This window comes from Gopherus evgoodei, chromosome 9, assembly GCF_007399415.2.
Source record: "Gopherus evgoodei ecotype Sinaloan lineage chromosome 9, rGopEvg1_v1.p, whole genome shotgun sequence".
Classification (NCBI taxonomy): Eukaryota; Metazoa; Chordata; order Testudines; family Testudinidae; genus Gopherus; species Gopherus evgoodei.
The window spans coordinates 94560388-94587668 of record NC_044330.1 but is presented as its reverse complement, the minus strand read 5'-3'; the positions used below and the strand labels follow the sequence as shown (position 1 = coordinate 94587668).

Sequence of the window (27281 nt, the reverse complement as noted above, 5' to 3'; positions counted from 1 at the left end):
CCCTTTGTGCTTAAAATACTAAAATAAAATGATTAGTGTTTCTTTTCCTGTATTAGAATTAATGATTATATTGCAATGACTGAAGAGGGTAAGCAATTCGTAGAATCAATAATTATTGGTGTGATCAGCCTGCCTCTGACATTGCTTCTTAGAAAAAAATTGCATTGTCTTTTGCTGCAACAAAATTGCGTATTTAACAATCCCTTTCTGTGATTGACTGTTGCTGTACTTCCAATAAGGAAAAGCAAACATAATTTGTGCTGAACTATCAAAAATAATAATAATGAAAACTGACCCTGCATTCGGTGGAAAAGTTGTATAAGGGAGAAAAATAGAACTGGGTGAGTAGTTTGCTAATGCACCTGCTTTTAAATGTGGATCGTTGATTAATGTCATTAGTATGGTAAGGAAATTTAAAATTCACTTAAAGATGTATTTGCTGGAAAGCCAGCAATAGTAAGTCTATGGGTGAGCAAAACACTTAGTGAAAGAGAGTTTTATGCTACAAAATCATAACAGAATTAGAAGTTCAAAAAAGCAAATGAGCATTGAGGATAAGGTAACTGTCCCTTTATCTTCCCCTTATAAAAATAGAAGTTTATTTGCCCCTTAAATGGGCCAATTAAATCAGATCGGCACCCTACAGTGTGTGCCGAATAGGTAATCAGAAGTTTTAAGCTGCAGAGAAAGAAGCAGGGAAGCTTTAAGAGATGAAGATATTCTAAAGTAATGTAGCTTATCAAGTCACTCTAAAAAGTATTAAATATGTAGAGTTGTACTGAATAGAGACATAATTCAGGAGAAATAAAAGATGCTCTTTTTGTTTTAAGACAAAACTATAAATTCTTTGTGATCCAACAAATGCATCTAGAGTTCCAGCTGAGAGGCAGATTCAGAGTAGTGAGTAACTGTCCTGGGATGCTCCAGGCAGGCAAGATCCTGCTGTTGATTTTTAGGCATCTTTTGGCATAGATGCTGTCACGTACCCATCTGCCCACAATCACTAAACAACTTCCCTGTTCATAATACTCATGCCCATAGAAGTGGGGATGAGCCAGTCAGAATATAGACACAATTTAACTCTACTTTTTAAAATGGCAAGAGAAAGAAAATTTGGCTGAAGAGATGGGGTCTACAGGGCCTAATCTCAGAGGTGCTCAGCACCCATAGATTTCAGCCAAGTTGCAAGTTCTCAAGTACTTCTGAAAATCAAGCCCTGCATAGCCTCTGTGTGAAATAACAGAAACAAGGGAGTCTGACTGAAATTCTAAGGCACTGGACTTTCAAGATCAGGAACTTAAATGTTACTCCACTATGAAGGGGGAAAACAGGATATTTTTAAGATTAGGTTCTGTTGGTTTAGTATTTGACAGCTTGGTAACGTAAAGCCAGTTTTCTCGCAAGCATTCATTCTGATGAAAAATAAGAACTGATACCCTAAGTCAGACAGTTGTCTTTGATACCACATAAATGTATGGAAAATGTTTTGCTGTAGTTTTTTAGGCATATATAATAATTTCTGCTGAAACTCTTTCAGAATCAAAATTTGTACATCAATGTAGCACTTAAAGTGTTTACCTGACTAGGTTCTAGCCCTGGACTGATTGCCATGGCATCTGGAAGTCTGATGATGGTAAATCTGTGTTGGGATGACAATGGATGACAATGGGAAAACATGTTGGGTTGAACATTATTCATTTAGCAGTAGTAATCTCAGCAAGAATCACACCTGTGAAGTTGTTTTAAGGTTTATGTCATCTGTAGGCTGAAGCCGTAAAAGGACTACATGATAATGCGTATTTGACCAAGTCTGATATTTTAGCCAGTAGAGGGCAGTAGCAGTGCATTCACATTGTGGGATCACAGCATATTGCTGCAGGGATTGTATGTCTATGGTTTTTTTCATTTTGTTGGGCCATCCCCAGAGCAGAGAGAAGACAGAAAGGGACGGTGAGGACCTAATAGTTTTCAGATTTCAACAGCACACTTCTTGCTTCCCTGACCAGGAGAACACATAAAAGAACAGGGCATTTAGCACAAATGTATTCGCTTAAATGTTCTCTACAGAACATGATCCATGATACTGTATTAAGGATCTGAGTCTACAAGGTGCTCAGTCAGTGGAAGGTGAGGGCACTCATCATCTCACAGGATCATGCCCTAACTCAGTAGATTTTCTTATAGAGTTGACAGATCTTAAGCTGTTAAAATGATCCTGATACTGTCATAATTTCAGATAGAGCCTTTATTTTTTCCCTTCTTTTTGATAGGCTTCTATTTTGCCTGCAACACAGTTTGTTTTATTTGTTTCTTCAGTAGGTCATTTGTATAGCAGACTTTCAGTTTTTATCTTCCGCTGGTACATAGTTTAACAAAAGTGCATTTTAGGCAATCTGTTAATTCCTGTGTCATAATACCCATAGGAATAAATGCTAGTTGTACTGTGGTTGCCTTTGTATCTTTTTCTTCTTACTGCTGTGGAGACTTTCTGTAAACTTTTTCTTTAAAGTCGGTGCTTTATTTATTCCTTCCTCTTTTTTCTCTCTAAAAGCAGCTGCTATTATTTGCTGTTGGTATCCACTTTTGCTCACATCCATTTACAGTGGTTAAGCTCTTAAAAGGATTCTTTAATGGCACTTATATTTTTGCATGTGGGTCTCCTGGAAGAAAATCAAATGCTCACAGCTGAGTAGCTATTCAAGGTGTTATCTATGATGCCTTGTCAATGACTTGGTATTGGAGAGTCCTTTTTATGATAAACAGGCTTTAATGATTCTGAATGTTAGCATTTGTGGTAGAAATGAATGTTTCGGTGTAGTACTTTGGAAAGCAATATATCTTCATGTAGAAGACCTGGCTTCTTTTATATGTAATTCATTTCCCTTGCATCTTGCTAGGTAAAATGTGTGGCTACTAGGCAAGGGTAATGATTACGGGTGGCTGAAATATTTTTGTCTCACCAGCTTCCATTGGACATGGGGAATGGTCCAGCGCTAATATGAGAGCTTAGTTCAGTGTGGGGCATGGGGCACCGTGCAGAGGACAGCACTGTTGCTGCCTAAGCTGTGGCTATTCAGATAAAGGCAGGACACGGTCTCCTAAGATGTCATTTGGCACCTTTCATGAGCACCAAATTCACTAAAGTATTCTTCTGATGTTAAATATTGGTAATGGGTTTTGTTTTACACTTTTAAGCAACCAAACAGCTTTATAAACAAGTCTTTGTAAAAAGGAATGCTCTTTGACAACCTCCCCTGCCCCCCGCTAACCCATCTTCCCATTCAAACAGCCACTTTTTGTTGCTAAACCCTTGCCAAAGGAAATGGGCCCCTTGTTCCTTAAATGTGACTTACCATGACCACCTGAAAAGAATTACACCTCCCTTAGACCCAGGCTTCCTGCACCAGTAACTTGTTGAAGGTCTGATGTCTCATGACCCTGTGGGGTGTGAAACTGGAGTTTTATGCCTGTAGCAAGGAGGGATTACTGGGTTTCCAAAAGGATACATAGCATGTGCCAATTGGCTCCCCGTAGTTGTAGGATGGTGGTGGTTGTTGGGGTATCTGGCTTTCCCCTGAAGATACTGGTTAAAAGATATATGAGTAAAAAATCTCTGTCCCATGGTCATTAGCTACTTCTGCTGAAATGAAACTCTATAGCCAGAGTGTAGTATTCATTAGTATGAATGCATACTAATATCTAATCAATATACTCCTTTATTTTGTTACTTTCTCAGAGCAGCCATGTTCATTCATTGCTATCTGGATGCTACTAACTATGCCTGTAACATAGATTAGGAACATAAGGAGCTCACTCCTATGAGGTGCTGAGCCACACTGACTCCCATCAACTCTGGTAGGAGATGAAAGAGCTCAGCAGCTCACAAGTGGGCATGGGACTGGTGCTGAAATTTTGTTTTTACTTAGAATGAACTTCGTAACTGTGAGCCAAGGAAATACAAGGGGCGTAAGATGTACCGGATTTATTGCCCAGCTCCGCTCCCATGGTTAAAAGTCTCATAACTGTTTTGTCATTGGTTAGTTTTGCCAACATAAAAATAATTTAAAAAAACCTCTGCCCTTTAGAGGATTTATTTCATATGTATGATATTATGTTGGGAAATAGAAATACAGCTGACAAGTATGTAGTGTAGCTCAAAGATCAAGGGCTTGCCTATCTTGAGACCTCCTCCTCTCTCCAGGATAGTCCCCGGAGGCTGAGATTAGCTGGGATGTTTGAGTTGACAATCTCTGCATTAAACATTGGGGCCTAAAGGCAGGTGGGCTCAGAGCAGGGGGCCTTCTACTCTGGATCTTGTTACTTTCCTTGGGCTGACGCTGAACACTTCGCAACTAGAACTGCAATTTTCCTTTTTCCTGCTGACCCCTCCCATTAATTATATAACACTGCTTCATGGTGGTTTCAGATTGTAACAGTTCTGTCTTTTGTTTGTTAGTTTGTTCACAGTTTTCTAGAGGAGTTTATGCCATCTTTGGATTCTATGACCAGATGTCCATGAACACACTGACATCATTTTGTGGAGCTCTGCACACGTCCTTTGTCACACCCAGCTTCCCAACAGATGCAGATGTGCAGTTTGTCATTCAGATGCGGCCAGCGTTAAAAGGAGCCATCCTGAGCCTTCTGACTCATTACAAATGGGAAAAGTTTGTATACCTCTACGATACAGAAAGAGGTAAGAACATCCTTTTAGGAGGCTTTCTATTATCTAACTTGCTGGAAGTATTAATGTAACCAATATCAAGCAATGCATCCATGGTTGCTTTTGAACACAAGTCATTCTTTCTGATTAATTGTCCTAGAAAACAAAAGGTTCAAATATGTTTGCAGGAGGAATAACTTAATGCTGTAAGCATTAGTTTTGGAACACCTGTGTTCCCTGGAACCAAAGGTTAAAATTCTGGTAGGGTGACTCCTTCCAATGTAGAGAAGATAAACACCATGCAGTTTATTGTTACACAAGACCTATTTTGCACCGGCATTGAAGATCCCATTGTGCTTTTCATAACTATGTGTTTGTGCTTTGGACAATAGTAATGCCTGTTTTCCCACTTGGCTGCCACACTGCACCCCAGAGTGGGCTGCACTTCAGTGCTGTGGTAAGCATATAATTTATGAAATGTTTTAAGATCTCTGGGATGAAAAGTACTACACAGATGTGTAGCATAGAGTGTCAGCGAGAGATTGGACATGTATATGGATAACCAGAATATCTGGAGTTACAATAGCTAATACTAAAAATAACATGGAAGGGATATTAAACCTCATGCTTAAGTTATTAAATCAGCCTTTAACTTTTATGAATTAGGATGAGATTTTTCAGGGTTGGGTGGGAGCAGATTATCCCAGATCTATCTGTTGTAGGGGTTTCTCTGAAATATCTGATGCTGGCCATTGACAAGATACTGAATTAAATGAGCCACAAGTTTGATTCAGTATGGGAATTTCTGTGTAACATTTTATTGTAATGAACTAGTAATGTGTATGTGTACCACTGCCCTCCTTTGCATAGATTCAAAACAGGTAACTGTGGGCCCTACGCCCTACATGTCTCATGAAGATTCTCCTTCAGTTTAAATAGTAGGGGATGTCACTTTTGGAGCAAAAGGATCTGGGTTATATCATTGCCATGAAGCTCTCAGGGGCTTGGTGTACAGCAGAGTGACAAAGGTCAAGTCCCAAGAGGCCACATTTGACCTGTATCACTAAATGGATTTGTGCAAAGTTTTCATGATGTTTGGTGCAGCTAAAGGTTGGGCAGACATTTTGTGTAGACTAACATTTTAAAAACATGGGACTGGTCGTGCAGAGAGACATAAGAGTGCTGATAGATTTTGGGAAGCATAGATCATGGTAAAATTGAAAGGTACTACTAATCTATGAGATCAAGTAGAAATACATGGAGAATTTAAGAATTCTCTGCAGTTGAGAATGCTGGTAGTTTTGAACCTTTTGAGACCCACTACACAAACTTCTATGTCTCTGATTTAATTCAGTATATGAAATTACCATGTGTATTTTTACTTGAACTCTAAGGTGACCATAATGTCTTTTATCTAGGAACCAAATGAACAATATCAACAAATGATCATTACAAAATGGTATTTAATATTTTCTATGGTAAAGTGACCTGAAAGAATTAAGATGAACATGTTTTACTCAGAAAAAGAAATGCATTAGTGCTCCAAGTTCATGATTAGCAATGATTGAAAGTCAAAAGGTTTGGGGGTTCGATTTAGTTTGGAAAATCATTCACGTGTAGAGCCTTCTCTAAAACTTTTCTAAACTCTGGGGCTATTGCGATACTGGGGAAAGGGTGTAATTTAACATGTTAGTTAATGTGTAAAATTCTAGTGAATACAAGGCAAATTGTTGTTTTAACATGAGTTGGTTGGTCATGGTAAACTGTAGGGCAGGTTCTGAGGTTTACCTTGACCATCAAACACACATTGAAACTACAACTTACCCTGTCTTTGCAGAAATTTTAAACATGTTAAAAACACACCTTTTTCCTAGTGAAAATGAGACCTAAGAATCTGGGTCTAGCTCTGTTATGCTCTCTCCCCCTACAGTTGTTATGTTGGACCCAGCTGTCTGCTTCTTTATTCATATCATCTTAATAGAGCCTTACAGTTGTTTTTGACGATCCCATTATGAGCCCAGCAGTCCCGGCTAGCGTGGATTTCATATTTCATGTACCTTGGTGGTACACACATGAAACCATGTGGGAAATTTGAATTCAAGAACTGCAAAGGGCCGGTGAAGAGCCTACGGGAGTTACTGGCGTATCGGGGGTGCTCTTCCAAGATGAAGGAAGACTCTATGTCTTTGGTTAGCTTGTATGGCTGGAAAAGATGTCAGTACTTATTGGAGGATTGCAGGGATGGCAGAGTAGGCAAAGAGAAATCCTTCTCTCACTGAATCTGAGCCTGGGGAAAGGTTTTGGTTGGTTCTGATGTGTGGCGAGACCAATGGCTGGGATTGTTCTTTCTTTGCCTTCCATGACATATGTCCTCAGCCACCCTTGTTAGATAAATTATTAACTTCATGTTAAAACAGGAACCAAAACACTTTGATCCTGTGTGTTAAGTCTGGTGAAAACAACTTTGGTGTTTGTGTCATTGTTATTGACGTTAAAATTACTGTATTTTTTTTAAAAACCATGAGAGCAAATTAGAAGCAGAGCATTATCCAGTGAGAAGTTGACATTAAATCCCATTGTCTGATGAGCAGTAATCCTAGCTGACAGCACCTGAAATATTTGGCCGTTTCAGAAGCCTGCCTAATTTATTGTGATGGGTCTTCAAATAAGAGAGCATCTCAAGAGCCCGAACAGTAATAATGGTGAATGGCTGCCTGCACTGGAGAGTGAATAAAAGACTTACTTATGCCTGTGCTGAGATTCCGTTGAAAATGAAAACACTGGAGCTGTCATACTTTTTCATAATTTATACCATAGCTAGTCAACTGCTTTAGGACATAAATACTATAGAGAGAAAATGTTGAGCAATTTGCTGTCAGTTCCTGAAATAAATTATCATTTAAATACCTCCTCTCTATAAAGGTTATTATCTTACTGGCTTGTTCTTAGAATTGGACTATCTGCGAGAAATCACAATACATTAAGCTACTCCTTCATATGTTTAACATTAGTTACTGAGCAAATTGTTCTTGCAGGTAGTTTTACTGTATTCTGCTGAAGCAAGACACTGCTAGCTATTAAGCTCTGCATTTACTATTAATAAATACTGTAGCATATTACAGATGTCAGACAAAACTGAAGAAGCCTACCTGTGGTTTTATGTCATTTGCTGAACTACTTCAAGCTAAGACTATAGGAGTCAGCTTTCCTATGAAACTATTTTCCTTAAACAGTGATTTTTTTTTCTTCTTCACCACACAGTATAATCATATGGTTAACCCTTTGACATCAATAGACATGACATCATGATTTCATGTCTCTTGTGATGCAGAGAACAAAGATGCATCCCAAACAGAGTAAAGTTGAGAAATACAATAAAACAGATAGACAATAATGCTTCTAATTGTGCAAGTAATTGTGTGTGCATTTCATAGCATATAGACGCCTAATTACCTTGTTTATTTTCTGAGGCGACTAAGTGCTATAAATTGCACCCACAAATATTTACATAATGGGTGCAAAATCTGATGTCATTTCTCACAAGTTGGAGCTATGCTGCGAAATCAGATAACAAAATCTAAGAAAATACAAGGCGCCTGAAATCCTGCAGCAGAAATGAAAACATTAAAATCTGTCTCAGGATTGATATTGTTAGTGGTTTGACTTATACTGCAGTAAAACCCTTAAATATGAGTGACATTTAAACTCACATGATCTTCTCCAAGTAACAGATGAAAAAAATTATGCTTTATGGGAAGTCATGGTATATTAGGAAAAATCTGTTAAGGAAAAAAAAGACAATCAGCAATGGATAGTAAAAGAAATGTGTCAGAATATTCATTCTATGCCACGAACCTCATTTCCTTCAAATGGGAAAAGGCAGGGTTAATTTCTGTTTGGATTACTCAAATCAATGAATCGACACTGTCAGTTGCTGTCCTGCTTTTATATTACACACAAAATATCTGATTAATTAGCTGGTGCTAAATGCCTCAGTAGGCTTCTCTGCAGTAGAACTAAGGCTAATTAAGATCATGTCAGGATGAAATGATGACAGGGTTACAGGCAGAAAGCCATTCTGAACTCGGATAGCATGCATTGAGAAAGCCACCTTTATATATTTCATGCTGAGGATTATTTTTCATTCTAAGCATCATGTTTGTTTCCAGTCTTAGGGCCTGGTTCTCCTCTCAGTTAGGCTGGCCTAAATCAATAGTTATTCCATTGAAGTCAGTTAGGCTTACACTGATGTAAAACTAAGGTTAGGTAAAAGAAGATTCAGGCCTTTGCATTTTAGATTCTCCTTAATTTCATGTGAGAGCTACATGTCTCTTTTGTTTAATTATGCAGCTAGTATTGTGGATTGTATTACTGAAGCTTTTGTTTAATCTGAATTTTTAATATGCTTCTTAACTAATGTTTCATTTTATGTTTTGTGTCAGAATCACTTTTTTATACAGTTGGTTTGCTCTCTAAAAGCCTCCAAATGACATTTGCATTTTTGACCTAAGATCTCACCAGATTTGACACTTAACTATGTAAAAGTATATTTTTAACACATAGATGGTGCACTCAAAAATTACCATAACCTTTTTTGGCACAAACGTATTTATTTATATCATGCAGCTCACTGAGAATCAAGTCATGTGGAATAATCTGTGTACATGTGGGTGTATCCTTTGCTCCCTTCTTTGGAGGACACTGGTCAGCTTCGAATGTAAGCTCTTTGGGGCAGGGATGCCGTCTTCCTTTGTTTGTACAGTGCCTTGTAGCACAATGGGGCTGCAACCTTGATTGAGGTGCCGGAATGTTAATAAAATATCTGGTCAGACTCAGTGGATTTGCACCCATTTAGACAGAATCTGAATTTCACTCATTTGCTGTTTAAGATCCAGTTTCTGAAGTTAGTAATTTAATTAAGTATCTGTGGATGGAATGTCTTGGTAAACAAGCTACTCAATAGCTGTTGTCTCATGCATTTTTAAAAGGTTGGTAGTGGATTTGATCATGGCTGGATAAAGGCACAGGCATTATAGTCCTGTGCCTAGGGCCACAGCTCCTGGAGTCGCATGAGATCAGAATCTCAGCTTTCATTTAAAAAAATAATTATGTAGCTAACCTTCAATGATGCAAAGAAAAGTTTCAAAATGTGAACCAAGTGTAAGTGATGCCTGAGTCTGCAGAGAGCCTGAAACAATAGCTCCAAGAGATGTGATTTGTCTTGTTTATTTTAACTCTGAAACCCGCTGTTGTCTTTAAGGTGGGTGGGGCCATGCCTGGAGAAAGCCCACAGCTTAGAGGTAGAGCTGTGAGGTCCCATGTAAGTTGTGTCTAGGGCCATGGATTTTCTTGATTTGGCCTTGGACTCATTTAATGGCTTGAGGCCTTATTCATAACATCTGCAGACGGCCAAGAATAGTTCTTCTGCATATTACTGCGTTTACCCAGTGAGGCTTGTTATCTACAGTCCATATTCACTGTCAAAGGACAAGTCACTTTTGCAGTAGGTGTTCTTGGAGAAGCAGAATTGAGGACTGCTAAAGGGAGAGGGCTGCAAGAAGCAGGCTCATTGCAGATCACACTTAATTAGCCGTACGCAGACATCTTCATAATGGAAAGCATGCACATTGCTACCATAACAAACTGTAGATAATTGGCTATGTGTACACAACAACATAGGCAACTGTGCCCAAACCAAGATGTGAAGAGCCATTATTCAACAATAAGGTGGCCAAATGCTAGTAGATTCAAAATGAGCTTATCTGTAGGAACATCACACTGAGGATCTGCTTAGATGAAGTCATTGTGGCAGGTGTTGGGAGCAGGTGTCAGCAGTGACACTTGTGCAATATGTTGTGTAGGAAAGCAGATATGCACATGTTGTTATTACTACAGAGCAGAGGAAAGGTTTTGTACTTCCACACTCATGCTTCAGGTCAGGCGCAAAACAGCACCACCGAAAAGCAGGATGTTAGCAGATCATTGGTGACTCTGTCCAGTCTCCTCTTCACATGCCTCTGAAGGAAAATGCAAAAGGGCTATGTCACACATGGGTAGCAGGACATGGGTAGCTGCCATCTCGCTCACATACTTAGAACGGTATAGCTCAGTGATCAGCTATCATAAAGTCTCATCAAAATTCCTATGATCTGGACGATGAGAATGATCATAGTCACTCCCCTGGGTGAAGACCAGAACTAGTCAGATATGCCTATCGTAGCAATACCACTGCTAACCTTGTACCATTAGGACAGAGAATGTGACACCTGAGACTACCATGCTCCAGCAGAAATACAATTTTGCCATTAACTTGCGGGACCATGGCTTTGATACATATATTGATGACTGTTCCTAGAAATAGGTAGTTCCCTTCATCTTTCTGGTGAGAATTCACAGCCTCTAAACTCACTTAAAAACAAAACCCCCAAACCTTTATATATACATACCTCCCCAATATAGCCAGGCAAGCAATAGATTTGAGATTAATTTTTTTCCCATTCTGAAATGGGAAAATCTCGAATGTCCACCAGCTGAAAAATCCGATGAAAAAAATAGTAAGCTTGGGGGTTTGTTTCAATAATTTTGAAATGTTTTCTTTAAATGTCAAACCTTTAAAAAGATTGTAACTATAATCAGCTTACATTTACAAACAAATTGTTTTGAGCTGGAAAACTGGAATTTTTCACTTTGAAAATGTCAGAACAAAAGATTTGGACAATTTCAAAACTTTTTTAAAAAATATTTTTAGTCAAGAATTTGCTTGAAACTGACCCTTTCCACGAAATGGTTTGGTTTCAGTGAATCACATTTTCCAACCAAAAAAAGTATTTTAACAAAAAAATTCCCAACCAGCTCAAACCACCAGACAGTGGGTAACATAGGGAACTGACACACTGGCATTTCACCTCAGAAAACCTGGATTCAAATACCAGTAATGTCAAGAAGAAAAGAGAATATGATGGTTCTGTGTGGGGATGTGAAAGGTTTATGAGTTTCTGCATAAAACAAGTGGAAGAAGTAATCCAAAACAGAATCACTAAATCCTGCACAGTAGCATGCTACAAGGGCAGAGAATTTTCCCTGCTGCTAAACAACTAATTTCTTAAACTCGGTGAAAGACTACAAGCTACCATATAACCTTTTTCCATGTAAGACCATTTGCATTCTCTGTCTTACATCAAAGAAAACTAATTGCAGTGTTTGAATTGTCAACGGAATTCACAACAGTTGCAGGAATTGGTGAATGTCCAGGTGTCAGACAACAACTCTACTGTTGGTTTCATCAGAGTGGTCTTTCCTCAGTGCCTTGGATGTTATTCCTCCAACCAAAATATTGTGCTGAATGCATTACATGAGGAAATGTGGGAATCACAACACTGGCTAGAGCCAAATATAATTTTCTCTCTATTAATCACAGGACTCTTTTCATTTAAAAAATGTCACTACTTATAGGCTGCAAATATATTCAAGTCTTCTTTCATTCTTGTCACTTTGCTTATATGTGTAAGAGTTGATGCAATGTGTTTCACTTACACTTTCAAGATTCCTAATGGATTAAGATTCTTTACATTTCTTCTGGCAAGTATCAGTTTGTGGAAAAGAACAATGGAACATACACCATATGCCTGAAAAACTATAAAACATCTAGGGCTCTATAACAGGAAAGAATTACTGCTAACTTTGATTCTTTTTGAGGTTTATGGCTCTACTGCTGGAGTATTTTGGATACCAGCCCAGAATACTGTGCATGACATTAGGACATTACATATCTCTAGCATTTAGATAGCCATTCTGAGGGCCATCTCGTTTTCTCCTTTCACTTGCACAGAGTGGAAAAAAGAAGAAATCTTGGTGGGAGAATGAGGCTCAGGCTGTTGTGAGTAGAGGTTAGACCTCTGTGTGGATGATCCATAGAATCAGATGTCAGGGTGGCTTGGAGAGCCATACCTCGTCATATCTAAAAAGTTTAAAGACCTACTGATGAGTTGGCAATTCAGCAAACTGCAACTTGCAATTTTGCCCCTCTTACATGTTTTTTCCTGGAATTATGTTTTGATGCTTACTGTCTGATAAAGAGCATAATGTTATGTAAGAAATTGAAATGATTGTTTTTGCACTTTACTACAATACATAACGCAGTGTAAATCCTGTGGTCTGAAATCTATTAATTAGCATTAAAAGTCACATTCCATGCAGTTAAGTTTAATAAGAAAATGATCTGTTTCTGTCTGATGGAATATTACAATGCCTTGCATTTGCCTGTGGTGCCTAGGGAAAGCATTGTTTGGTTTCAAGCAATTTTAGGATACAGCCCAGGCAATTTCACTTAACTAAGAGGCAGATGCTGACACCCTTATTCATGCTGAGTAGTCCTAATGACTTCAACAGGACTGTGCACAGAGGAAGGTACTGCTCAGTGAGTCTGCCAGAATCTTGCCCTAAGCTGACCTATTCTGTTTCATAGGCCAAGGGATAGTTTTGTCTTTCCTGCCTGTGTGCCTTAGGTAATAATCTCAATATGAGATAACCTAAGTCTCTTTGGCACTCGGGTTCCTGGGAAAGCTCTTCTGATGTTGTCCTGGACAAACAGTGGGTCCCCCAGCTAGACTTTATATTGGCTACAGAGAGGATAGACTTGAGAGCCTTAAGCAGTTTTCTCCTGGTGCTTTACATTAGCTGCTGTTTGATTAGCTAACTCCTGGTAGTCACTTACAACTTTTTCTCTAGGATCAGCCAAACAAGTGAACCAAACCCTTAATGAAAGGGACAGAACAACTTTGACAGTCACTCAACAAGGGATGTGTCATATTGGCACAGAAAGGTGTAGTTAAAGCCCAAGAGCATCCAGGGTTCCCTGGTTTTCTGTAGAGCATTGTGGCGGTGTGTGCCTCTACACATTTTAGATAAACATTCTGTGCTCGGTTTGGGGGTGAGATGCCCAGGTAAGGTCCCCGTGAATCCCCTGAGGCAATTTGACCATGCACTGCTGCCAGTGACATTTTCCGGCAAAGGGTAAAACAACTGCAAATGCACAACAGATCTGCACCCTCATGGAGCTCCTGTGCATGAACAAGTGCTCCAGCCTATTCGTGAAGAAGGGCAGGGAGGCAGAGCAGGGATGTGGGCGTAACAGAGCCCAATATTGCTATTGCAGATCCTAGTCTGCAATAAGATGATAACTTTCACTCTCCCCTGCACAGCAAAGGGACAGATTGTGATAGGTCCCATCCCATGACTAAGGCTAAGTGTACGAGTGGTGCCACTGAAGTCGAGAGCAGAGTGCTGAGAATAATGGATTTTTTGGTATACTGTCAGTCCCCAAAAAAATCAGGGAAAAAATTAATTTCAGGACAACCCAAACCGAGACTCTTTTGGCATGTTCAGGGAACCAAAAACTTAAAAAATTAAAAGTTTCAGATCAAACTAAATTTTTCGTTCAACTCAAAATGAAACATCATCTCAATTTTCAGCCTTTTATAACTTTTTAAAAATGAAATCGAAGGACATTTTTAAACAAAAAGTTGTTTCAAATAAAAAACCCAAAAGATTTCATTTTGAAAAAGTCAAAACAAAACATTTTGATCTTTTTTAAAATTTCTTCTAAAGCAATTTGACAAAATTGCCATGAATTCTCAAAATGTTTCTGCTGACCCAAACCTGCATTTTTGGCCCAACAAAAAAAGTTTTGAAGAAAAAAATTAACCCAGCTCCTGTCATGAATTAGAGCATCACAATCTGGCCCTAGGTGTTTGGGTTCTCTCTTTTCCAAATTAATGTGAACTCTGAGTTTTGGAAAATGAATGTGACAAAATATGCTGCAAAATATGCAGATCACAAGTAGGGAAAAAGACCAGGGGAAGTGAAATACACAACTCAAAACCACTATATGCACTACTCAACAGCCCTAAAGCAAGCTCTTGGGAGCATAAACTGATATCCTGGATGTAGTATTTGGTAAGCAGAAGAAAATAGCTCTGGCACTGTAGGCTCTATAGTCAGAGAGTCATTGTGCTTTTATAATCTGATTCTCGTTTAAGTACATGCCCCTTAAATATTTATCGCTTTATGAATATGCATGTTTTATCTAGTCTTGCTGAATAAGGTATAGCATATCTAATTTTTATATTGTGTGTGTGTATATATAAATAATTTAAGTAAAGGACTCTTTGTTCGTTGTTGATTTTATATGTATTTCAGCAGGGTTCAAAATAACGAACTCTCACATTTCCAGGAGAAATCTAAACTCAGATTAAACCCATTTAAGACAATCTGAAATGCCTCTATAGTAAACCCCTGCCCTTTTCCTTCTCTGGGAGCGATTATGGCACTTTTGTTTTAAATGGTCCCTCTGAAAATTCAGAACTGTGTGTTTCCGATATCAAACATTCCCGAAAGCGAAAAAAAAAGTGGTACTCAAAATGAATCATATCTTGACAACAAGTTGAACCTCTAATATGCAGACTGGAGGGTGGGAGGAAGTGCTTTCCCTAGTGGTGCATGTATGTGAGGCCATAATGGATTTCTATGCTAAATAGGAGTCAGGAAGTGCTTATTCAGTTCACCTGTACAGTGGTATCCCATAGAAGTCTGACAAAGCGATAATTTGAGCTTTAATACAACAAAGTTCTACATAGTTCCACATCATTAATATAAGATAGATATTTTACTAAATATCAAAATCTGCATGTGATTGCTGATGGTAACCACTGCAGAAGTAATTTGAGGTCCCTGTGAAACATGTGAATTTCACACATGCACATAACCACACACACAACTCTCAGAGTTGTGAACACCAGAGTTATGAACTGACCAGTCAAGCACACACCTCATTTGGAATTGGAAGTATGTCATCAGGCAGCGGCAGAGACAAACGAAAAAAGCAAGTGCAGTACTGTCTTAAATATAAACAACTAAAAAATAAAGGGAAAGTTTAAAAAAAAAAGATTTGACAAGGTAAGGAAACTTTCGGTGCTTATTTGATTTAAATTAAGATGGTTAAAAGCAACATTTTCCTACTGCATAGTAAAGTTTCAAAGCTGTATTACATCAATGTTCAGTTGTAAACTTTTGAAAGAACCACCATAACATTTTGTTCAGAAGTATGAATATTTCAGAGTTACGAACAACCAATCAGCACACACACAAAGTGCCGTATAGCCAATAGGAAGAAAGTGAATTGATGCAAACTAGTGTATGACTGTAGCTGCTTCATTTCACATATCAAAGTTTGAGGCTTGATGCTATTAGAAAGGACTCAAATGTAGGTTGATAAATTCTGATTCTCTTCCTGTGTTGAATGATCCCCGTCCAATACCCGTTGTAGTCAGTGGGAATCTTTCCATTGACAACAGAAGTTGGATCAGGCCCAATATGCATATAGGGCTCTGTCTTGCAAGTTGCTAAGCAGTCTGGCCCCTGCTCAGGAAAGCACAGAGCCACATGCTTAACTCTATTCATGTGAGCAGTCCACTGACTTCAGTGGGACTATTTCCATGCTTCAATGCTTTTTTGAGCCCCAAGTGGCCAGCACTTTGCAGGATTGAGCCCAGTATGAAGCAGGCACTCAATGTGTATCAGCAATGACATATAGGTTCAGCTTTATCGTCATATTAAAAATTAATGTATACGTTATTGAAGCTATGCTTTCCAGTTAACAATTGACCTCCCAAAGGATTTTGATTTTTTTTTAATTGTTCCCTACATTTTTAAGTGGTTGTGAAGGAAATAAATTTGTTGTCTTAAGATTTCTTTTAAACTTGCATGCTATATCACCATAGTTTGCATATGGATTGAGTGTTTGCTCTTCTCATAGACTCATAGACTCTAGGACTGGAAGAGACCTCGAGAGGTCATCGAGTCCAGTCCCCTGCCCTCATGGCAGGACTAAATACTGTCTAGACCATCCCTGATAGACATTCATCTAACCTATTCTTAAATATCTCCAGAGATGGAGATTCCACAACCTCCCTAGGCAATTTCTTCCAGTGTTTAACTTCCCTGACAGTTAGGAACTTTTTCCTAATGTCCAACCTAAATCTCCCTTGCTGCAGTTTAAGCCCTTTGCTTCTTGTTCTATCATTAGAGGCTAAGGTGAACAAGTTTTCTCCCTCTTCCTGATGACACCCTTTTAGATACCTGAAAACTGCTATCATGTCCCCTCTCAGTCTTCTCTTTTCCAAACTAAATAAACCCAATTCTTTCAGCCTTCCTTCATAGGTCATGTTCTCAAGACCTTTAATTATTCTTGTTGCTCTTCTCTGGACCCTCTCCAATTTCTCCACATCTTTCTTGAAATGCGGTGCCCAGAACTGGACACAATACTCCAGTTGAGGCCTAACCAGCACAGAGTAGAGCGGAAGAATGACTTCTCGTGTCTTGTTTACAACACACCTGTTAATGCATCCCAGAATCACGTTTGCTTTTTTTGCAACAGTATCACACTGTTGACTCATATTTAGCTTGTGGTCCACTATGACCCCTAGATCTCTTTCTGCCATACTCCTTCCTAGACAGTCTCTTCCCATTCTTTATGTGTGAAACTGATTGTTCCTTCCTAAGTGGAGCACTTTGCATTTGTCTTTATTGAACTTCATCTGGTTTACCTCAGACCATTTCTCCAATTTGTCCAGATCATTCTGAATTTTGACCCTGTCCTCCAAAGCAGTTGCAATCCCTCCCAGTTTGGTATCGTCTGCAAACTTAATAAGCGTACTTTCTATGCCAATATCTAAGTCGTTGATGAAGATATTGAACAGAGCCGGTCCCAAAACGGACCCCTGCGGAACCCCACTTGTTATACCTTTCCAGCAGGTATAACAAGTGGGTTTACTCTCTGTGTACTCTCTTTCATTCATCAATGGTTAACAACTTTCATCCTGACCAAAGGGTATCAGTGTGGGACCACAAGGTTCTGTGGCATGGCAAGGATCCCCTAAATAAGGTAACTTACTGAGTTATCTCAATACCACAGTCTGCAAATGCTGATTTCATAACTGTGTGTGTATATTATATGACAACAGGGCAGATCTTCAGCTGGTGTTAAACATCAAAGCTCCTTTAATGGAGCTATGACAATTGACACCAGCTGAAGATCTGCCCGTAGGTGCTGGAACTAAGGGTGTTGTAGGTGCTGCTGCACCCCCTGGCTTGAAGTGGTTTCCATTATATGCAGGATTTATAGTTTGGTTCAATGGCTCTCAGCACCCCCACTGTACAAATTGTTCCAGCACCCTGGGATCTGCCCTGGAGAAAATACATTATGGTGTGATTTTAATGGATTGAATTTGAGATGGCCATAATATTTGTAAGTGTTGATTCTACCAAACGAGCGCCAATAAAACTTTTGGACCCTCCAAGAAATATAAATCAAAAGGAATGTTTGTCAAGAAGTCAGATCATTCTCATTTGATAGACTGACCCCAGGCTCTCATTGCTTTCGGTTCAAGTAGGTAGTGACACCTTCTTTTGTTGCTTCAGCTGAAGTTCAAATCTCCTGTGACCCAGGAGTGCGTACAGTACAGGGTGAATGAAGCATAAGGTTTGGGGATTATAAAAAACACTTTGCACTCCTAATGCACTTTCCATCTGATGACCTTAAAACACCTAACGAAAAATAATGAATTAAGCTACACAATATACCTGTGAGGAAGGCAAGTACTATTATCCCTGTTTTTCGGATGGAGAAACTGAGGCACAAACTGATTAAGTTCCCTATCTGCTGCCTTTTTTAAATCAGTGGAAGTACTTCCATTGAGATCAAGCCTTAAATGTCTAGTCCAATGTCACACTAGAAGTCTGACATAGCCATTAATAAAAGCCCAGCTCTTCCCATTCCTAGCTCTGCTTTCAACACCAAACCATGCTGCTTCCCTTAAATTTTACTTTATCTGGGAAACAAATGAGTCTCTTTGAAGGGACTCTTAATTGATTACTGAACGGGCTGTGCATGCAGGGTACTAATTAAATCGTATTTGCGGTACAATTTATACAGAGGAATCCAAAAGCTATAATTTCAATGATTCCTTGTTTCACACAGAAATGGGTGAGTTCTATGTGACTTTGTCCTTTTAGAGAAACAAGCTGGGTGACGTAATATCTTTTATTGTCTCTCTCACCAACAGAAGCTGGTCCAATGAAATATATTATCTCACCCACCTCCTCTCTCGGATACCCTGAGACTGATACCGCTACAAGACCACTTTGTCCTTTTAGATGCAGTTGGGTCTTTCAAACTTCAGACAATTGAATAAACTAATTTCTCTCACCTGTGTAATTATCCATGTCCCATTTTCCAGAAATTATTGTCTTCTTGAGCATAAAGATGACTCAGATGTTTTATAGAAAATAAATACATGTGAATACAGACAAGACAAGCCTCATTAGGGAAGGGAGGAAGCTACCTCATATTGCATTAATTTTAAAGTAGTTTTTAAAGCATTTTCCTCCTATGAATATGGATTTAGCTCTGTGTTCTCATGAGACATTTAAAATCTCACTTATACCTTTTTTAAAGTCTCCCTCATGCAGATTCATCAGCTTGACAGCACTGTGAATATGCATTCCTGGAGTTATATCACACTGTATGCTACTGTGGTAAAAAGGAATAATAAATACCACCTTAAAGCAATTAAGTGTTAATCTCTGATGGACAATGTGAAAAATTCCCTAACAGGGAATGTAAAATGAGTATGATCTGTATAATGTTTAACACTTACTCACTGATTTGGTTTATTCCACATACAGAGATTTTTCTCTGTGGATTTCTGCCAGTGACTAATGTCCCAAAGAAAAGTCATGGGGAGTGAAATTGTGACCTAAATTTCACTTTCATATTGTCCTGATCCTGGGCCCACTCTGTGCAGGGTCCGTTGACCTGCATTGAGTTAAACAGTTCTGACGTATGCTGGTTGCTAATGTTCCCAACAGACCAGAACAGCCAGGGATCAGCACAGTATAGTGGTTCTCAACCTATTTACCGTTGTGGGCTGCATCCGCAGAATATAATATTACCTGTGTGGCTCTGAGGATGTCATATGGGCTGCCACTGTGTGCTGATTGGGCTGTAAGCATGCCGTGTGTTGAGAACCACTGGCATAGAAGTATCCAGCCAGGCTTCCTACACAGGGAGTTAGGGTAATGTAAGTAGCAGTTTGCCATCTCTACATCTGCTGGGATGGACCTCCTGGAGCAAGATACACTAGCATTTTCATCAGAGTTTGCAGGCAGTGTGGTTCAAAGTAGACATGCCACAGAATTTGGCTGTGCGCAGGTAATGCAGCTGCGCTGATTCTAGCTGGTTGGGATTCATCCCTAGGAAGCTGAGATGCTACTGCTCAGCGTTCTATAGCTTGCTGAGTGTAGTAGCAGGGCATGTGTAAATGGATACTTTCTAATTCAGAAGAGGTGAATAGTACAGTTCAGAAGCCAGAATTGAAACTAATGAAAACATAAATTCCAGTTCTGTTTTGCTAGCCCCCACGGGGTTGTCTTGTACTAGAATTGTACATTTCCGTTAAACTACCGGAATTGAAATGCCATGTTGCAAGGATAAAAATGTATCTGCCAGTGAAGGTTAACAGAGACCAAATGATAGTTGTTAAGGATTCTTAGGAAGGTTGTCAATGAATGTCCCAAAATCTTTAAAATGTCCTTTGCCTTAGCAATATTTCATTCAATGCTGCTACACTGAAACCCAACAATATTGATACACCGTGGATTGCTAGCGTAGTTTGCATACTAGCCGTGAGAATGTCACTGATACTTGTGCTATGTTCTAGACGTGTTTATTCAGTGTTTTACTCAGTGGGGCTCGTTCTGCTAGCTATCAAGTCATTTTTCCTCTCTCAGTCCATAACCTAAGAGGCCCTCAGAGAAGCAATGACTGATACTATTTTTACTACTATTCTAATATCTGCCCAATTGTACTTGAGATTCCCTCTGGCCAAGTTTTTGAAAGGAGTAGGGGCACTCTGCTTCTTAACTGAATCATATTACCAATCTCTAAGAGCAGATACGAATTGTGTTGGCTTTCCTTTTGCACTAGCACTTAGTTTTCTTGAGCATTTAAATGAGACTCGTTCCTAATTTGACAAGTGGGGACCCAGACTGTGATGATTTGCTCATCCTTTTTTACAGACCCTGATCATATGTTTGAAAGTTATTCCATATTTTCCTGTCTGCAGCCTATCAAATTGCCTTGCTTGAATTTGGCTCCTTTTAGGTTGCCCACTTGTGTCTATTTTTGTTTGGCCTGATGAAGTAAGTAATGCTTCACCATTAGTCGCCGAAAAACCTATTAAACTTCCTTTATGTTCTGTCCTTGACGTATGATGTAAAACAGTCCCAAAGACACTTGCCACTGACCTCGTCTTGTACCATCTAGCTCTCAGTTAGCTGAAAGCCTAACCTAAACCTTCCAAGGGCAATTTTAATGCTTTTCTGATGATGCAGAGTTTAAACCTTTCTTTCGCAACTGCAGTTGTGTAATGATAGTCTTGCCCGGGGGGGACAATCTGTGACAATAATAATTGAAGAGGGTTTTTTTTTCCCTAAAAGCATATTAGAATATTCTAAATGCCTTTTAAAATTGTCAGATAAATATGGTGATTATTATATACACTTTCCAAATGTCTTTCTTAGCTGGTCCATGCAGATCCCTTGTGGTCGCCATCCTTTCAGCAAAATAACAGCTTCTATGTGGCCTTATGGTTTTACATTGTGTGCCCTTGGGTACTGTTGAGAGTAATGGTGTAATCCAGAGTTGGCAGTAGGAGGCATTTGCTAAAGATACCAAGTGGTTTGAATTTAATTTAGGTGCTGAGATTAATACCCAAGAGTACAGTTCTAATAGATAAACTAAGATGATGGATAAAGCTAAGACATAAACTCATCTTTCCTCTTTTAGGTTAAACTTTCAACTGCTGTTACTGCTTAGAAATCTAAAGTATGCAAAAGAAACCATGGTTGTCACACATCTCTATGAAATATCAATCCATGGGTATGATTCCTGGAGAACTTTAAATTGATGAGTTTAAGCAACAATTTCTGTATAAAAAAATCTTAATTTTAATTTATTTATTTTGCCAGCATTTTATCACACTGGATTACACACTGACACGGCTGCCAGGATGACATAGATGTCTAAAGTTATATATTTCTTCATAACATAATGTACCGGTAATTTGCAGCAAAAGCATGTTTCTCGTTGGCTTCTTTGGCCTACCAAGAAAGGTGTAATTGCAAGTTAGTCTCCTGTTTGTGGGTTTTCGAATTCCTTTTACATCAAGATAGGGATGCCTTTAAAAAAGAGAGCGTGGAAAAGGAAAAGTCAGCCCTCCTGCATTGTATTTCGCTCAGCAAGATGAAACTTTCGATCCGAATACATCAGTGACAATAATTGCTTGGTAGCAAGGATTGCTTTATTACTTAATAGTAGCATTATCGATCAGCTACTGATCCATGAACTGACAATGATAACCTCAAATTAGATCAAGTTTTATTAAAGAAATAAAATCTAATTATGGTCTATGTCTGGTCGTAGACAAGCAGCAATAACCTGTGTGAAAGGATAGTTATTGCAACAACATTTTTGCAGTTGTTTCTTAAAAAAAACCAAAAAAAACCCTTTTGTTTTTGCTGCATGTATTACTTTCTTTAATTTATGAACCTATTCTCTGCCTCCTCCCCCTGCACTTGTAACTGGCAAACCCACATATTTTAATGACATTATAATAGTTGCCCTAGAGGAAGCTAGATAAGGGGGGAAAATCTAAGTCTCTATCTGAGAGAGAAAGAGATTTCAGGGGAGGTATATCGGGGTTGAAAACAAGGATGCATAAGTTATTGCAGCCTCAAGGCAGCAGTAATTTATGCACTGACAGTTTGAGTTTCATGCTCTGCTATTTAAAAAAAAAAAAAGCATTACAAAGAAACTGCCTTTGATACATTAGTGTATGTGTTCGTTTTAGAGATGCCGTGCATCACAGAGACAGTCTGAACATAAACCACTTGAAACACATACATCATTAAATGGCAGTTGTCCTATTTCAGAGAAAAGAAAACTAATTATAAAAGGGATGTTTATTTTCCCCAATTTTGTAAGAGTTTGGGAGTCTGGAAGGATGCTCCAGCTTCAATATCGTTTTCCATATCTTTTTTTTTTTAATGTCTCAAGCTAAGAATTTGTTTTATGTTGAAATATATTAGAAGTTAGAACTGTGGTCCAGGACTTGTGTGAGTGTGTGTTGCATTGTCCTAGTTGTCCTCTGTGGCACCATTTTGCTACACTTCTCCAAGAAAGCAACAAAATGGAGGCTAGTGGAATTAGTTTGCATGTCCATTCTGGATTCTAGAAGTTCATGGTATTACCAGCACTAGAAAAGTCTACCTGTACATCATCCTCACTGACCTAGAGAACCAGATAGGGCTTTTACTTTAACGAGAACAATATGTGGCATACAATAACACTTATAATTACACTGGTGCACCATTTTCTTCATGGAAAAAATAGAACATGACCATATAATTTTGCTTTTCCCCTTTAGATGGCATGAGTTTTGCTTGTGGGCCTCACTTCTATAGCTCCTGTCTGGTCCAGTGGAAGAAACCGTGGCTTAGAAAGTTTGAAACAAAAGGAGCTGCATTGAGTTTTCATTAAAAATATATATTGAGCTAAACATATTAACTACAAGTAGCTGTAAGCAGTTCTCATCTAGATTTAATTTAAGTCATCTCTATAGTGACCTTCTTCGGAAACTGGCCACATTGAGCATCACTTAGCATCATCATTGTCCAATTTACAGTGAAATTAGAATGCTAGCTGCATCCTAGTAGCACTTGAAGAGGTCTCCTCTGAAAGTTCTGTGTACAATGGTAATGGCAGGAAAAATAATATTGTTAAGTATCAGTTTTAAGAGCTATTTATTTTGCATAGATATGTTCTTGGCTTAAGGAATGTTCGTTTGCATTTTTATGCAGATAATGTGTTTCGTGTGTCAGTGGATTTTCTCTGAATAGAGCCCTGGACTCATTTCAAAGTGCTTTAACATATTAAAAAATAGACCATAGGATTTTCAAATCGACTGTTGAATACACTCAAAATAAAGCAAGTTACTTTAACTCTGTTTAAAAAAACAGAATATGAGTCGGAGTCTCAACTGGTGTGACTCTTCAGAGTTACTTCAGAATTAGCCCCAATGTTATCCATCTAAGAGTATTTAAATTCATTACTCTAGGAAATTTGCATGCCACAACTATCACCTAAAACAACTGCATTTAGCAGTGACAGCGAGCAGGGAAAAAAGGAAGTTACTGTCCTCTTAGGGGCAATTATTTTATCCTGTGCAAAGCTGATCTTTTTGTGCGTGATAGATCAATAAAAATGCAGTTATAACTATTTAAATTGGACATTAAGGCATTTTATAAGGTTATAGTTGCCAGACTTGAAATGCAGTTTTTTGGCTTACAATAGTAAAGTTCAATTTTTTTTTCTTTTCAATCTCTTCATGTAGAAAGTGATTGCCGTTAATACGCCTTTGCAGAATGCCTTTTAGTGTTTTGCCTCCTCCAATTGCAAGTCATAGTCTTGCCTCACCTCCTTTCTGTGACTTTGTACTTCTCTCAGTGATAATGTAGTGATACATTCCACCATGGAAGTAACAAATGCATATTTTCTCTCCTACATTTTGTGACACATTCAAACGATATGTCGGATATACGTTCCTATTTGATACTGTATTTGCTCTTTTTTATGTTCTAGACAGCGAGTTGGCTGGCACTGAAATGATGAATATTACAAGGAGAAACATGGTGTGGGAATTTAGAAAAAAGGAAAACTTTGACAAGAATGAAACAATGCACAAGGTCTAGCGTGTTACTCTCGCTGCACTAAAATACTGTCATTAGAATTCCCTCCCCTGGTCTCGCCGTCTTTCTATATTTCTGTAGTGGATTGTTTTTTGGAAATACAGTATGTGAAATGCAGACTCTCCAGCTTCCACCATCACAAGTCTTCCGTTATTATTACACAGCATTCTATTGTTGAGTGACAGCTTAAATATAATTCTTCTCTCTGGCCCTAATGCTGTGCATCTCCAGGTATTTTTGTTTCATTTTATAGGACTTTTCAGTGTGGTTCTGGACAGAAAAAGTGTATATTTTCTGGAGAGGGACTGAATTTGTAGGGCAGGGCATACAGATAAGATACGCTACAGATACACCAAGTGTATGCCTAATGTAACAAACACAAGAGCAAGGCCAGATTTAGGGGCAGGTGACCGCTTGGGTGCTGCTTTGATGCGGCTCGGCAAAGCGAAGTACTACACTGTAATAATGGACTGCACTCCTGACATTAGTCACAATGAAAAGACATCATTTACAGTAAGATTTGTTGACAATGCGGATAGTAAAGGAACATTTTATTTGCTTCTGGTCTGTGGACTACTCTACTGGAAAAGGCCTAACAGAACTGTTTATGAACATTTTGAATGAGAGTAAAATAAAGCTTCAGGACTGCCATGGCCAAGGCCACAACAATGGGGTGAACATGAAGGGAAGAAACAGTGGCATCCAGGAAGGATCCTTGTGCTGAATCCAAGAGCTTTCTTTGTGCCTTGTGGCTGCCATTCCCTCAAGCTGATTGTATCAGATGCAGCCTCGTCTTTAGATTCAATATCTCTCTTCAGAGTACTGCAAAGGATATACGTCCTGTTTTCAGCATCAACAATCAGGTGGAAGATCCTCACGGACAATGTTACAAATCTAACTGTAAAGCTGCTATGTGACATTTGCTGGGAGAGCCGCATTGACAGCATAAGGACAATGAGGTACCAAGTGACTGAGGTTTACAATGCCCTGATGGAACTGGCATAGTCAATTATAGCTGACACTAGAATCCGACATGAAGTGCAAAGCCCTAAGCTGACCTAGCAGACCAGATCACTGACTTCAAATTTCTGGTCTCAATTGTAGCTTGGCACAATATCCTGTGAATGTTATAAACAAGGCATTACAAACTCAGTCGATGAGAAACTGCCTTGATTTCATTGTGGCCTACAGAGACAACAGATTTGAAGATGTCATCATTGCTGCCAAAGAAAAGGTGAAAAATGTAGGAGTTGAGCCTGTCTTCAAGGAAACTCATATTCACCAGAAGAGGAGACAGTTTGGTTACAAGGGCAGAGATGAGGGGATGGAAAGCTCAGAAGAAAAATTTAAGGCGGAGTTTTTTGCTCACTCATTTACACTGCTCAAGCATCCATGAAAAAAGGATTGGAGCACCACAAAAAGACCTGGAGTTTTTCTATGACCTTAGTGAGCTACCAGCGGACAGAAAAACACTCTGGACCGATTGTACAGATCTTCACCGGATGCTGACACACGGGGACTGTTCGGACTTCAGTGATAAAGACCTATATGTCCTATTTTGCCACACGGAAAGCACTCTCTACTCCAAGTTCTCTAATTCATTCATGATACAGAATTGAAGGATACTTTTCCGAATGTGTGGATAGCTCAGAGGATTCTTCAGCTTTTCAAAGCTCAAGCTCATTAAAACATATCTTTGATCAATGATGGCTGATGAGAAACTGACATGGCTTGCTATTTTATTGCTTGAAAATGCCATTGGCCAGTTTTTGGATTTCTCTGGCACTGTGCTTCTGTTCGTGAGGGCAAAGGCAAGAAAAGCGACCATTTGAACTAAAGGTCTAGGGTTAACAAGGCTGTCAACTAATGTAATATTATTTATTACTGGTCCACCCAGTGTTTGTGCACAGTTCAGTTTTTTGACGTTAGTACACTTCAGTTATTCTTAAAATTAAAAAGTTTCTATGAGCTTAGAGGAAACGAATGTTTGTATTTGCTTATATATGATATGAATAAAAACAGATTTACAAACCCTAGAGTGCAAATTTAACATCTTATAGGACAGGGATAAATGATGCATGTAAACTGTGCATCAAAGTCGTGAAATGGGCTACAAATGCAATACAAAATAAGGTGTTCAAAAGTTTAACAAATGGAGAGGAGCACCATTTGGTCTGGGGCTGGCCCTATACAAGAGTTTCTTTCATTTGTTCTAGAATGGATAGCAGCTACTCTTTCTGTCACCACCATCAAAAGTATTGCTTGTTGCCAAAAAGAAACACAGTAGGATTTAACTTTGATAATCTCCATACTTGGCCATATCAGTTTAATGGTACTAATTCTCAAGTGGGGTCTCCTTTTACTGAAACCCCACTATTGTTACTGGCTAAATTAGCGATAAAGAGTCCTGTGGCACCTTATAGACTAACAGACATAATGGAGCATGAGCTTTCGTTGGTGAATACTCACTTCGTCAGCTAAATTAGTATATTATCGGCCATATTTTATATTTAGGATATATTTATATGTAGTTTACATAAAGGTAGTCATAAGCAAATCTGCAGAAGTTATTTATTGATGATTATGGTTATTAGCAACCTATTGACCTGCTGGACTCTAACGATTGATTAATAGATGTCTTAATAAATGGTTAATCACTTATTAATCCTTTATAAACTTTATTAATGCACTTGTTATATAAAGTGTGATATTATATTTAGTCTAAAAAAATTATTAAACCTTTTTATTGCGACAA

The 27281-nt window shown here is 38.7% G+C and overlaps 1 protein-coding gene across 4 annotated transcripts in view; it reads left to right on the top strand.

Moving 5' to 3' along the window:
- Nucleotides 1–27281, top strand: part of GRIA3 (glutamate ionotropic receptor AMPA type subunit 3) — a 205988-nt gene that overhangs the window by 36525 nt on the left and 142182 nt on the right. For all 4 annotated transcript variants that reach the window (XM_030574935.1, XM_030574938.1, XM_030574939.1 and 1 more), the window contains one exon: nucleotides 4457–4696. In XM_030574935.1, the coding sequence (XP_030430795.1) occupies nucleotides 4457–4696 (240 nt within the window). The remainder of the gene's footprint in view (nucleotides 1–4456; nucleotides 4697–27281) is intronic.